At 48.1% G+C, this 15,343-nt stretch overlaps 1 protein-coding gene across 2 annotated transcripts in view; it reads right to left on the bottom strand.

Moving 5' to 3' along the window:
• The window catches only part of TULP4 (TUB like protein 4), a 232,186-nt gene that overhangs the window by 20,468 nt on the left and 196,375 nt on the right, over positions 1-15,343 (bottom strand). For both annotated transcript variants that reach the window (XM_055135765.1, XM_055135766.1), the window contains exons 8-9: positions 13,713-13,937; positions 12,929-13,163 (exon numbers count right to left, since the gene is read on the bottom strand). In XM_055135765.1, coding sequence (XP_054991740.1) covers positions 12,929-13,163; positions 13,713-13,937 — 460 coding nt within the window. The remainder of the gene's footprint in view (positions 1-12,928; positions 13,164-13,712; positions 13,938-15,343) is intronic.

Here is a 15,343-nt window from a genome sequence, read left to right as displayed (position 1 = left end):
TGTGGCATTTTACTGCCTCTAGCAACATACAACAGTCTGGTGCTATTTGCTGTGCCAACTGGCGAAAATGGCTGCACTATGGTGCCTCTGGTGATGCCAACGGATGGGGCAATGGCAGGCACCTGGTCGCTCTTTCACTCCTGAAGACTGTGCTCTCAGCTGGCACCTGGGAAGCCTGGTGGGGTCTGGGCTGGCTCTGGACAAGAGGCCAGCAGAACCGAGGGCCTGGAGCCTGCCTCCAGGTGCCTGTGGGGAGGCGATGCTGCTAAGGGCTCCTGCAGGCTGCCGGGACACTGGAGGCCTGTTGGCAGCTGCGGGGTTAGCAGCGGTCACTGGGCAGTGGAACGGAGGCCTCAAGGGGGAAGCAGCACAAGAGGGGTGCAGCACAGGAGGACCAGCTAGCAGTAACTCTGTAAATCATGGCTAAATAGAAAATTATAAAACAAATTCTAAAACTAAAACCAAACCCAAGGCGATGTCTTGATTCCCAACTGGAGCCCACTGGCGCTGCTGTCCTCACAGCCCCCCTTAGCCCTGCACTAGCCTTCCCCGCGCTGCCCAGCCCGCTCTGCAACCAGTTCCTTGCCTTTCTTCTTCGTCGTCGTCGTCTTCTTGTTTTTCAAATAAGTAGCTTTTCTTTTCTTTTTTTTTGCTTTTTGGGTCACATCTGGTGATGCTCAGGGGTGCTCTGCATTCAGGAATTGCTCCTAGCAGTGCTTGGGGTACCATATGGGATGCTGGGGATCGAACCCGGGTTGGCCACGTGCAAGGCAAATACCCTCCCTGGTATGCTATTGCTCCGGCCCCAGCTTTTACTTTTGTTGGTAAAACATGTTCATCTAACAACAAGCCACTAGTTTTCACATTTGAACCATGAAACTAACTGCTTCAGCTTTTGCTATTCCTAGATCACAGATGAAAACATTGTTTTTACTGACAGTATTAGAGGGGCACAAGCCCACATTTCCTAGCATTTATACAGATGCCAGCCATAGGAATGTATGTTTAAAAATTTGTTTTTAGAGTAAGCTAGTCAGAGAAAGACAAACACTGTGTTATTACTCAGATGTGGTACAGAGAGAAAAAAAAGCCAACAGATGACCAAAACAAAATAGAACAAAATTTTTAGGCTCTAAGTTAAGATTAATGGTTAAGAAAGTATGAGAGGGTCAGAGGACTATCTCAGTGGGCTTGAGTGCATGCTTTATATGCATAAGATTCATGTTCAACCCCCAGACTAGAAGTAACACTCAAGAATAGAACCTAGAGTAGCTTTCAAGCACATGTAAACCCATCCAACTCCCACCACAGAGAAAGAAAGAGAGGGAGAGAGAGAGAGAGAACGTGCAAAGGATGGCTAAATATGAGTAGAGAATTAAAGCATATTATTATGCTAGGACGGGCTGGAGCGATAGCACGGGGTAGGGCATTTGCCTTGCATGAGGCTGACCCGGGTTCGATTTTTCCGCCCCTCTTGGAGAGACCGGCAAGCTACCGAGAGTATCTCGCCCACACAGTGGAGCCTGCCTGGCAAGCTACCCGTGGTGCATTTGATATGCCAAAAACAGTAACAAGTCTCACACTGGAGACGTTACTGGTGCCCACTCGAGTAAATCGATGAGCAATGGGATGACAGTGACAGTGACATTATGCCTGGACAACAAAAACTATTGCTCTATTCTTTTTGGGGGAGGCAGGGGGAAGGTGGAACCCGGTGGGATTCAGGAATCACTTGGCGGTGCTTGGGACACTATATGGGGTACTGGGGACAAAAGCTGGGTTGACTGTGTGCAAGGCAAGTGCCCTCCCCACAGTACTATCGCTAAGTTTATTCTAGTTTAGATAATGTTTACAATAGTGTAAGATGGACAGTTTTGGTGTAGTTACTGCACCACATCACTGCCAAGATGCCCGAGATCCTCCACCAATGCCGTAAGGTGAGTTCTAGTTCCCATCTTCTTTCTCCTCTCATGGCAGGGTCACCTCAAGTTCTGTGATCCAAGGCCAAGGGTTTGTCACAGTTGGGCACTATTCCCTTCTTTTGTTGCTCTATATTCCACATGAAGTGAGATCATCTGATGTCCTCCCTCGGATTTATCTCACTTACTATGATGCCCTCCAGTTCCATCCAAGTTGCATCAAACTGCAAATTTTCTTTACACACACACACACACACACACACACACACACACACACACACACACCCACCTTGTCACTGGACATTTGAGCTGTTTCCATAACCTGGTAACCGTAGTAAGTGCTGCAATGAATACAGGTGTATATCTTTTTGAGTTTTTGTTTGGGGGGGGGTAGATGCTAAGGAGTGAAACCACTGGGTCACTTGGAAGCTCTCTTCTTATTTTGAGAAATCTCCCAAGGTTGACCCAGACCACATTCTCAGCAACCATGAATGAGGGTTATTCTTCATCGCATCCGGCCCTGGCCTTCCCAGTCTTCTGGATACACCCACTCCCACTGGTGTGAGACGACAGGTCACTGTCCTTGTGAACTGCACTTTCCTCTTAATAACTGATGAATGCTTTGTCATTCATATTCCCACCAGCCACCAGTATGTACTCTCCAGAGAAGTGTCTCTTCACTTCCTCGCTCCATTTTGGGATGGAATCTTTTTTATTGTTGAGTTCTATGAATGCTTTATATATCATAGGCATGTCTGCCATGTTCTTTATCCAATGTGTGGCGCATAAATATTTTCTCCTTATTATAACTTGAGTTTCATTAGTCATGCAAAACCTCTTTGGTTTGATGTAGTCCTATTTGTTTAAATTTTTGTTTCTGTTTCCTTTGCCAATGGAGTCAAATCACTCGCATGCCTTTGAGAGCTATATGCTGTAGAGTTCTACCTATATTTTCCTCAGTACATTTTATGGATTCTGGTCTTAACATGAGGTGTTTGTACAAACTCAGTTTTATTCACTTTAAATTGATTTTTGTGTATGGTGTGAGATACAGATCCAGTTTCATATTTTTGCATGGTTGTTCAATAGAGGTTTTTTTTTCTTTTTCTTTTCTTTTTTTTTTAAGTACTGAGAGCCAAAGCTACGAAGTTATTCCTGATTGGATTTCAGTCCTATAATGTTTGGGTACCCTTCCTTTAAACAGTGGTCACAGCTTCCCTCCCACTCCCCAGTCTACCTCGATGGCAGACACTCTTCTAGGCACTGTGGTTTGCAATACTGTGGCTAAAGAGTATCATGCATAGCACTTTACCTCCTTTCTGCACCCAGTTCTTAACCAGTTCCCACTATCACTGTCATAGTGGTTCCTTCTCTGCCCTCTCCCAATGGTGGCAAACTTCCTACTAAGGACCAGTCTGCCCGTCCTTCATTTCTATTGTCTTTGGTGATTATTCCCCTACAGATGAATGTAGGTGAATGTGATCATTCTATGTCTGTTCCACTCTGTCTCATTTCACTCAGCATGATATTCTGCATGTCCATCCATGTATCAGCAAATTTCATGACTTACTTCCTAATAACTGCATAGTATTCCGTGTACAGATGTATCATAACTCCTTTTCCACTCATCTGTTCTTGGGCACTTGGATTACTTTCAGATTTTGGCTACTGTGAATAGTGCTGCAATGAACACAAGAATGCAGATGCCTTTTTTGCAGTATGTTTTGGGGCCCTTAGGGTATATTCCCAGAGTGAAATTAATGGGTCACATGGAAGCTCAATTCCTAGTTTTTTGAGGAATGTACATATTGTTTTCCAAAAAAAGATGAACCAGTCGACATTCTCAGAGACTTACACTTTTTTATGCACAAAGTTTCCGTATTTTTTTTTTTTGCTTTTGTATTTTAGAATACAAAATATACCAAAACCAGAACAAGTTGGGTCTCATTCCCCTGACCCTGAAAGAGCCTCCACAGTGGCATTGTTGGGAAGGACGAGTAGAGAGAGGCTTCGAAAATCTCAGGGCTAGGACGAATGTAGACGTTACTGAGACTGCTCAATAAATTCGACGATCAATGGGATGATGATGATGATGATGATGATGATGATTTTTAAAAAAAATTTGGGGTCACATCTGACAATGCTCAGGGATTACTCCTGGTTCTACACTCAGGCACTCAGAAATTACTCCTGGCAGTGCTTGGGGGACCATATGGGATGCTGGAAATTGAACCAAGGTTGGCTGCCTGCAAGACAAACGCCCAACCTGCTGCCCAACTCTGCTCCCCAACTCTGCTCCCAATCTTCTAAATCTCTTGGTGATTCCTAAGTATTTTATATTTTGGATACTTTAAATTGGAGTTGATTTTTCATTTCTTTTCTAGTTTGCTATTTGGATATGAATCTATTACACAAAAGCTTTTTGTGTGTTTTGTTACTCTGAGTACTTGTACTATTTCTAATAGCTTTTTTAGTGAAGTATGCATATATACATGTATGTATATATATATACATGCATATATATATCACATATATATCATATATATATCACATATATATGTGATTTCTTCCCATTCATATATATATATGCATGTATATGTAAATCATGTCATCTACAAAAGTGATGGTTCAACTTCCTTCTTTCCAATCTGGCTGTCATTGATTTCTTCTTTTGTCTGATTGCTGTTGTGAGAACTTCCAAACTATATTAACTAATAGTGGAGACAGTGGCTACCTTTGCCTTGTGTCTCATTTTGGATGGAAAGCTTTCTGTTTTTCATAAGTGGGTCTGATGCTGGATGTGGGTTTGTTGTAAGTGGTCATTACTACCTTGAGATCCTTCTATTTTGAAGTTTTCTGCTTTCCCTTTTTACTATGAATGCATGTTAAGGCTTATTAAAAGCTTCCTCCTCATATATCTGACATGATCACATGGTTTGTCTTCTCTTTGGTTGATATGGGAAAATACATTTATTGATTTGAACATACAAAATCATCCTTGCATCAACAGAGTTGAATCCCCTTGGCTATGGTGTGCGTTCCTTTTGATTCATTGTTGGATTTGGTTCCCTAGAATTTTGTTGAGGATCTCTGTGTCAATGTTCATCAGGGGTATTGGTCTATAATTTTCTTTTTTTAGTGATGTCTACCTGTTTTTGGTATTAGGATAATGTTGGCTTCAAAAAAGCTATTAGGAAGACCTCCTGTTTCTCCAATATCTCAAAAAAGCTTGTTTACAGGCAATACGTCTTGGTAGAAAGTCTTTGAAGGCTTGGTAGAAATCACAAGTAAACCCAACCTGATCTGGATTTTGTTCTTGGGAGATTTTATATTATTGTTTCAATGTCCTTATTCATGACTGGCCTGCTCAGGTTTTTACTTCCTCCTGATTCAATTTAGGGAGATTGGATGGGCCTAAGAATACACCCATTTCTTATAAGACCGCTATCTTAGTGTCAGAGTTCCTTACAGCAACCTCATATGATCTTCTGCATTGAGTTATCTGTTGTGATTTCTTCCCATTCATTTAAGATCCAATATATTTGGCACTTCTTTCTTTTTGAACTCGAGATTCTTCTTTATTCTTTTGAAAATCCAGCTCTTTTTGTTTCATTCCCTCTACTTTAGAACTCGCTCGTTCTTTTTCTAGTTCCTCAAACTGTGAGGTTAGGTTATGGATTTTAGCTATTTCCTGTTTCTGGATGTAAATCTGTATTTACATCCAGATTTATAAACTCCACAACTCCCCCTACGCCCTCCTCCCATACCACTTTTGTGTCCCACAGACTCTTATTGTGTTAAAGAATCTTTAATTTCTTCTCTGACCCAATAATTATTTAATAATGTGTTGTTCAGTTTCCAAATGTTGGTGTTTACCCCAACATTCTCTTAATGGCTAATTTCTATCTTTATGTCACTGTGGTCTGAAATGATGCTTGATGTGATTTTTCCATTTTTATGACTATGTACTTCTGAAATCTATGTGTCCTAGCATAGGGCCTATTCTGGTGAGTGTTCACGCATACTGGAGAATAAATGTACATGTGGCTTTTGTCGGGCGGAAGGTCCTGCACATGTCTATTAATCCTGTTCTTGTAATTTCTTGTGTAGGGCTCTTGTTTCCATGTTGATATTCTACAGCTGATCTGACCAATGGAGAGAGTGGGACAGGCCTACTACTACTGTGTTGTCATCAGTGTCCCTGCTCAGGTCTATTATCTGTTGCTTTATAAACTATTCTACCCTTTCGTTTGGTGCATGTATGTTGATAAGCATTAAGCTTTCTCGCTCTATTGGTCCCTTATAATAATGTCCATACCTATCACATATTTCTCTCTTTGGCTTGAACGCTAGTTGGTCTGATACAAGTATAGCCATCTCTGCTTTGTTTTCAATCCACATTAACGCATATGATTGTTTTCCAAACTTCCACTGTGAGCCTGTGTTTACTATGAGAATTCATTTACATGTATCTTTTAGAAGCAGCAGTAATTAGATTTTGTTCCTTGATTTATCCAGCCACTGTGTCTTTTGATATGAGAGCTCAGTCCACTGACATATAGAGAAATGACTGATGCAACAGAAATTGTTGGCATTTTTCTGAGTATTTTGGTCATTTCTGCTACTTGATATTTGTTTTTCATAGGAGGCCAAAGGAATCAGACCCATTCTTCAAGATCACTGTACTTGGCTAAAGCTTTATACATTCAAGGCACCAAGAGCCGTGCTAGATAACAAAAAGATCTAATCATTCCATCACAATGAATAAAACAATATATGGGAAGTATGAGAATTTTTCCCAAAAGGAGCATGTTCATTTTGAGGGAATGTAGGAATCTAGTCTCTAGGTTTCTGAGCACATTGGAGATGACAACAACCTGGTCACTACCCGGAGCAGCGCTGGCCGATGCCCCATCTGTCCCCCATATCCCCCACTCCCTCCCCCCCTCCCCACCCCCTCTCCCCTGAACTCTATAGAGTGGGCACGTTCGAGTCTGACCACAAACATAGGCACATGAACTCACATGCTTCATACTGTTAACCGTAGCTTGGCCACAATGCAGACACTCAGGAAGTCTGCAGGAGAATTCCCAGACATTATGACCTCACAGCCAAGCAGCCAACCTGGATTCCTAACTTGCCACTGCTCAGATTTTACTCCACCCCACCGGCTGTGCTCAGGGACTACACACAACACGCTGCCTGGGGGTGACTCTCAACGGTACTTAGGGGACATGACGGTGGGGAAGAAACCTGGGGCTCCTGCATGCAAAGGATGTGCTCAGCCCTTCGATTGTGCCCACCGTCTCTATTACTTGTTGATGTGAAGATCTCCCAAATGCTGGACGCCACACACCACCTGCTTTATTTCTTAAGTTTTTATCAATTGTGCTAACTGCCCTGAAAGCCACAGAAACCCATTCACCACGGTTCTGGAGATGGACCTGAGGGCATTGCCAGTACAGTGTGGCCAGAGTCCCTCTGGAGAGGCGTAGGCTGCTGACCTCTTGTTCTGTTTGCAAAGTGGGTTTTCTTTTTTTGGTTGGTTTTTGGGCCATAGCCAGTGGTGTTGAGGTGTGGGGCACACCAAGCAGTGCTCTGGAGACCATGCCATGGCAGGGATGAAACCCAGCCTCCAGGATGTAAAGCAATCTCTGTGGTCTGAAAGCAGCAGCTTGGAATCTTCTAGGGCCTCTTCGTAAAGACTGAGTCCTTATGCCCAACGATTCCCCAAAGGTCTCCTGAATCCGGGCAGAGGAGGGACTGTACATTCAAAGCCACTTCGCTTTATGTTGTGTGTTCGGGAGACGCAAGCACCAGTCTCTCCTCGTGATACTCATCCAAGCAGGCCTGTCTGCTCCATACTAGGCTGAGGACATGGTGCTGTTCCCATCTTGGGATGCCAGGGCTAGGCTTGGCAGTGCTTCAGGATCCTCTGGGTCATACACCTGCTTTCTCACAGTGACTTTTCTCAGGGCTGGAGCACCTGTAAAGCATTCAGGAGCCCCAGGTTTGATCCCTGGCACCACGTGGTCCTCTAAGTACCACTGGGAGTGCTTCTGGGCACCACCAGGAATAGCTCTCAGAGAGCCACGCTGGTGGCAGGTAACCCCCAAACCAAACACCAGAGAAGAGAAGACTCCTTCAGTGGTGTCTGTTTCACCAACTGGTTTCTCTTTCACAAGGGAAAGAACTGCAAGTCCTGCCCCTTGCACAGCCCAGACTCTGGAACAATCTGCGGGGTGCATGTGTACTTCCTGAAGAATGCTGAGGTCTCTCCTGCTGTCTGGCCATATCTCACACCAACTGCAGCAGAATCTGGGAGGTGGGACAGGGTGGAGCATGGGCGATGAACAGTTGGAAAGATCCCTGGGCCAGATGAGGACACTCAGTTAGGACTGAGGAAGATTCTGAAGCGGGTGCACGAGAAGGAACTACTTTCTGGGTCCAGGGTCCAGTGCCCAGGGCCTGCTGCTGTGGTCATAATCACATGTGCGGAGGCACTGTGTCTGCTACCCACACCGATACAATGAGAAATTCAGGCCTCTGTATCAAATCAAGAGCAGGGCCAGCAGCCAGACACACCTCACACTTCTAGAGTCTCGGGTCATTAAATTAGAATGGAAATTCTCTAACAAGTACCTGAGTTTTAGAAAAATGTTAGTTCCATACAGAGAGTCAACTAACAATCAAGGAATCAGGAACAGCCAATGAGCAAGGGGCAGTCTCCTCAACAAATGACCATGGGGCCAAGGGTGAAGCTCAGCAAAGCACTTGTTCTATGAGGCCCTGGGTTCCATTCCTACCACAGCGCAGAATAAAACCAAACAAATGATGGGCCGGAGCGATAGCACAGCGGGGAGGGCGTTTGCCTTGCACGCAGCCGACCTGGGTTCGATCCCCGGCATCCCATGTGCTCTCCCGAGCACTGCCAGGAGTAATTCCTGAGTGCAAAGCCAGGAGTAATCCCTGAGCATCGCTGGGTGTGACCCAAAAAGCATAAAAAAAAAAAAAAAAAAAAACACCAAACAAATGACGTAGGTGGTAGGTGTGGTAGAGTAGCTAGTGAGCACAAAACAGTAATAATGTAAGCCATGATACCTAAATTTAAAAAATCTAAAGTTATATATATATATGTATATATATATGTGGATTTAATACTTAAAAAATGCTATGAAAACTTGATAAACACATACAGATTAATTTGGACCCATGTCTTATTCCATTCATAGAAATAAACTCAAATGAGTCAAAGCCTTAAATACAAAAAGACACAGGGAAGAAATACCTCAGTACTGGTCAGGACCAGAGGTCCCCAAGCTTATCTGGCTCATCCCTTTGCAGGAAGAGAGTTACTCGGAGGACTCTGCAGACTGACCTTGTGCGAACAGACAAGACTCACCCCACCAGTGCCCTGAGGCTATGCTGTCCCCGGGCCATTCCAGCTCCTGCTCTTTGGGGCACTATTGCTCACTGTGGTAAACACTTTGGGAAAAAGGACTCTGGAGGATGATGCAAAAAGCACAAACCATTGCAGCAAAAATCAACAACATGCTGGGGTAAAAGGCAGCTCAGATAGAGAAGGGAACACCAACTAGGTGTTCCTGTTGGGAGGACCCATTCGGGTTGGAAGATGCGAGCTGAAAGTAGACTACAGACCGAACAGGAAGGCCACTCAGTACCTCTATTGCAGGCTACAACACCCAAAAGGAGAGAGAACAAAGGGGAATGCCCTGCCACAGAGGCAGGGTGAGATGGTGGGGGATGGGATGGGGGTGGTGAAAGGGATACTGGGATCACTGGTGGAGGTGAATGGGCACTGGTGGAAGGATGGGTAAACGATCACTGTATGGGTGAAATGCAAACACAAAGTTCATAAGTTTGTAACTGTACATCACAGTGATTCTCTAATAAAAAATTTAAAAAAAGTCAACAAACGGGACTAAACCAAACAAGGGCTTCTGCACAGCACATGAACCAACTGACAGCAAGAGAAGGCAGCTTGCCGAGGGAGAGCATTTCTGCAAATACCTGATGCGTGGTTAGTGTCCTAAATAAAGAACTGAATCAGACTGGAGCAATAGCACAGCGGGTAGGCTATTTGCCTTGCATGCGGCCAACCTGGGTTCGATTCCCAGCATCCCATATGGTTCCCTGAGCAACACTAGGAGTTAATTCCTGAGGGCATGAGCCAGGAGTAACCCCTATGCATCGCCAGGTGTGACCCAAAAAGCCAAAAATAAAATAAAATTTAAAAAAAAACCCACGATACAAAAAAAAGATTGATTAAGAAATGAATGGGAGGGCGGAGCAATAGAGAGCAGATTGGGCATTTGTTTCATACACAGGAGACTTGGGTTTGATCCCTGGCACCGCACGTGGGTCCCCAAAGCCTTGCCAGGAGTGATCCGCGACTATCCCCTGAGCACTGCTGGGTGTGGCTCCAACACCTCCTCCCCCACAAAAAAATCAGCCCTCCTTTTGAGCCACCAAGCCTGCATCCAGCCCCACCATGTGGCCCCATATAACGACAGAATGGACAGAGTTGCTCCTGAGAGGGTCAGCCTTTGGACACTGGGTGGCCTCTTTCACCTAAGTGCCTCGATGGGCAGTTTCATGCTAAGTGTTCTCAGGGTGAACCTGAAGACTTGGGCCTCTTAATTTGCATCATTTTGTAGTGTTTTCTGGGTTGAGCGACTAGCAGACTATTTTGAAAACAACTACGGCCTGGCCAGGAAGAGCTGGGCCATCATTACTATTCTTATCACTCTCTCCAGGCCTCTTTCAAAAGCAGGAGAGACTAGGGCATCAGTACACGAAGGGGGGGGGGGGCAGGAGACAAAAGCTACTGAAAATTTTACTTAAAATTCCTTTTGAAAGTTTGTGGATCTTGATTTTTAAAAATTATGCAAACATACTATATATTAAAAATCACTGGTAATTTTGAGGAACGCATTTCTTGTTTCTTAGGGAACATTTCTAATGTGGCTTACAAATTTTTGTGCATTAATTCCTAGGTAGCTCAGGGTGCAGACTTCTGAGATGTAAGTCAGATTTGCTGGGTCATGGAGAGGCAGGAATACACAGGGCTGCATGGAGGGAAAATATACATACATACATACATACATACATACATACATACATGTGTGTCATGGGTAGGGAGGGGAGTCACTGAGGGTGAACGAGTGCTCTTGGGGTCTCAGGGACCTCACTGGCTTACAGAGTCTCTCAGTCAGCAACTGCTGTCTCTGGAACATTTTCTATTTTTATCTTAGGCTGGAGCTATAGCACAGCGAGTAGGGTGTTTGCCTTGCACGCAGCTGACCCGGGTTTGATTCCTCCATCACTCTGGGACAGCCCGGCTAGCTACCGAGAGTATCCCACCCACATGGCAGAGCCTGGAAAGCTACCCATGGAGAATTCGATATGCCAAAAACAGTAATAACAAGTCTCACAACGGAGATGTTACTGGTGCCTGCTCGAGCAAAATTGATGAGCAACGGGATGACAGTGACAATGGTCTTAGGCTATTTAAATTTTGACTTCATTCCTTGAACTTTCCAAGTGTTAAAGTAAAATCCAGAGGGATTATGAACTCCAGAGTGGCAGAGTTGCCTTCAGAGACCCTGAGACCCTCGGGAGTCTCAAGGCCTCGCACGGTAGGCTCGCCACAAGCGGTCTCGCGTGATGCTCTCCACCTCATTGCAGAGATCCGCATCTCACTGGCGTGGGGATTTGGGAGTGCTGCTGCCGGTGACCGAGGGGTGGCAGTGGGGTTCGGGCACGCCAAGCTGCACCCGTCTCCTTATCCCATCTGATTCTCTGCTGGGTCCCTGCATGTGGGCGCAGGGTCTGGAAAACCACATGCCTGGGCAGAACACTAAGGAAAACAACACCTGATGGGGCTGTGACCACCCCAGAGCTTCTTTTTCTCTTCCCTCCCATGGGAAGGCCATGTCTCAATCCAGTCTTTTCCTCATTCTTCTTTCTTTCTTTTCTCTCTCTCTCTCTCTCTTTCTTTCTTTCTTTCTTTCTTTCTTTCTTTCTTTCTTTCTTTCTTTCTTTCTTTCTTTCTTTCTTTCTTTCTTTCTTTCTCTCTCTCTCTCTCTCTCTCTCTCTCTCTCTCCTCCCTCCCTCCCTCCCTCCCTTCCTTCCTTCCTTCCTTCCTCCTTCCTTCCTTCCTTGCTGTCCTCTCCCCGTCCTATCTGTTTCCTCTCACCCCTACCGATTCAATCCCTCTCCCTGTATTATTAGCAACTGTTTTTCACCAGCTGTTTGTGTGTGTGTGTGTGTGTGTGTGTACACACGGGCGATGTTCCTAAGTATTGTCCAGGAGCCTGGGGGCCTTCTTGGTGGCTCTCAGTCAACCGAGCATGGGGGCCTGAGGATGTGGCCACGGCCACCCCCAGCTGGCCCCCATAGCATGCACACGCAGCACCTCCCCACCCATACACCCGGTGTCTGTCTGTCTGTCTGTCTGTATTTCTCTTTTTTTTTGCTTTTTGGGTCACATGTGGAGATGCTCAGGGGTTACTCCTTGCTCTGCATTCAGGAATTACTCCTGGCAGGGTACGGGGGGGCCCTATGGGATGCTGGGGATTGAACCCGGGCTGGCTGAGTGCAAGGCAAACGCCCTACCTGCTGTGGTATTGCTCCAGCCTCGCCCTTCTCTCTTGAAGGCTTCTTATCTAATACCACCACTTCAAGGAAGAAGAGCAAGTAGAGTGGGTAGGGCGTGTGCCAGGTGTGGCCCCCTGCTCCCCAATCCCACCAAGAAACCGAGACCCAAGACCTAAAAATGCACTTTCCTTAGCTACCTCCAGGCTGTCCTGTCCGAGAATTACACAGCCCCGACCCCCTCCGCCTCAATCGCCTGCCAGGGTGGTCAGGGAGAGCCGGGCTCAGCATCGTGACCGAGCCGCCGTCCCCGGCCAGCAGACCACCGGGCCTGCCCGCCGCTTGACCGCCATCCCTGAGAGCAGGGTCTGAGTTGTTCTGCCAGGGCCCACCTGACTTGCTATCCGTCCGGGGGTCCATGATGACGAACTCCGGCCGCAGCTTGCTAATGCGCCGCCCCTTGAGGATGGGCACCAGCCCGCCGAGGTACTCCAGGTAGAGCGTGTAGCATGGGCCGCCCACCTCAGGGTCATCCTCGGTGCGCTTCATGGTGCAGTGCAGTCGCTCGTTGCCAGCCGAGGGGTAGCTGACAAAGTCGCGCATGTTGTTGGGGTCTGGGATGGGAGGCTGGAGGCAGGACAGAGAACAAAGAGGGAATCAAGTCACGGCTGTTGCTGGCTGTGGGGACAAGCAGGGCTGCAGCTGGAGGAGGAGCAGTGGGGCTCACAGGTCAGGGTTCACATGGAATCTCCGGAACCGAGCCACGGTCGCACCTCCGTCACCTAAGCCTAGTCTCTGCGTACTGTCTTCCACCTCCCCACACTCCGCCTTGAGAAACCCCCTGCAAGTTGGGGAGACGGCTCAGGACTGCAGCTCCCAGCACTGCAGTGCCCCTTGGGGACGGTCCCCAAGCCGGCTCTCCATGGGGGCCTAGAGAGCATGACAGATGGCCGGGGGAAGCAGGTGCCTGCCTGGGTTGAGCCTGGGCAACGCACTCGACTGCTGGCAACATGCGTCCTGCTTCCCCAGGGGGATGAGGGCCGTGGGGACACTAAGGCGGCTGTGGCGGAATCGCAGCTACCCCCTCCTCACCCCACGCTCACCCGGGAGCGGAGGGCTCGAGGCCGAGTCCTACACTCTGGAGCTTTCCCTGAAGAAAGGGCGAGAGGAAGATACCTTGATGGTGGGGATGAAGGCTGTGGAGAGGTAGGAGCAGAGGCGGGGCGGCAGTGCCAGCTTGCTGACGTCCTTGTCCTCTCGCAGGGCACTAGCGATGGCCTGCTGGCACAGCAGCTGCAGGCTGGACACCCGGTGCTCCACCCGGACCACGTAGAGGGCGGGGCCCGAGGCCATGAGCAGCCGCGAGTCCCGGTGGCCCCAGCAGATGGAGATGATGGGGCGCTGCGGGGTGAAAGAAGTGCTTAGACACGGGAAAAGCATGTGTGCGGAAGCGAGAGAGAAGCTTATGGCTCCGGGAACGCTGGTTTCAAAAGCCCCTCCCCCCTTCACTGGGGGCCACAGAAGCTAACCCAGCTCTGGTGTCTAGTTTCCTCAGTGCAGGGTACAGGCACCCTGTTCCTCCTCCCGACCCCCCAACAAAGCAGCGGGGGCCACGTGGTCCGGGCCCAGAGCAGGCGGCCATTCCCCCTCGGGCTGGTATCGGGGCCAGAGTGGGGAGGGGTCAAGTCCTCGATGAAGTCAAAGGAAGAGCACAAGTGTGACCCACTGCCATGAACGAAGTCACTGTCATTCACCGCGGTTCTGGGGCAGAGACGATGGCAGGGAGCAGGGGGACACAGGGAGGGCCTGTGCCAGCTTCTCTAACGGTCGCTACCCGTGCAAGCTACCGGGGGTGCTGCAAAGGAAGAAGGGACAAAGGGCAGGGGTGCTCCTTCCCATCTGACAGACAGGTGCTGAGGAGTTTCGGGGATCAGAAGAGGTGGGGCAGAGCTCATGCGAGACGGAGAGAAGCAGAGTTTTCCCAACACTTCAGTGATGGACGTCAAGATGAAAGGACATGAAGACATTCGCTATGAGTGGTCCTCAGGGTCGCCTAAGCCTCGTTTCAACTTCAAGACAAAAAAGCAGAGGTGAAGAGAACTTTTCTCCCTCCATTCTCAGAGCAAGAATGCAAGGCCCCGTGCCAGGACACAGGGGCGCCCTCTCCGAGAGGCCTGGAGATGCAGAGCACTGCCCAGAGAGAAGAAAGAGCACATGTGCAATGCAGTGAAAGGCTCACCCTGCCACGTAGGTCAGCGCACAAGTTCCTTTTGGACTTGTGGAAAACTTAAAAATACACCTTGGCCCAAGGCCTCCTAGGACACCACTCTCAGGCCAGAGCTGAGAGAGAGTTTCAGGGAGCACGAGCACCTGAGAAAGAGGGGCTATTCCCTCCTGCCGTCCCATCCCTCTGCAGCCCATCGCCCATGGTTCCAATGTGGCGACAGGTTTATGTCCCTCCCCTCACCCCCACCCTTCCTTCTAGCTCTGCTTTCCAAGGTGAGTCTCCTTCTTCACACGGGGTCCGGCTTGGGGGATGCTGTGACGCTCTCCCTTGGTAGCTATGCCTCTCCAATTTGTCACAAAGGGCCCCCAAACAGACACAGGCCGCCAAGCTGGATGGAAATCTAATGCACCCTCGCGTCTGCTCCTAAACATCACCCTGAAGTCCTGCCTCAAGAACCCCCTGGGCTCCAGGGTGCTGCAGGGGCAGTCGGCGCGCCTGCTCTCAGGGGGCCCTGGCTGCGCTCTGCACACAAATGCAGGTGGAGAGGCGGAGTAGCGGGTCATACTGTCAAGTGACCGCT

The sequence above is a fragment of the Sorex araneus genome, chromosome 4 (assembly GCF_027595985.1).
Source record: "Sorex araneus isolate mSorAra2 chromosome 4, mSorAra2.pri, whole genome shotgun sequence".
Lineage (NCBI taxonomy): Eukaryota > Metazoa > Chordata > Mammalia > Eulipotyphla > Soricidae > Sorex > Sorex araneus.
Note: the sequence above shows the minus strand (reverse complement) of the source record. Positions and strands in the feature narration are given on the sequence as shown.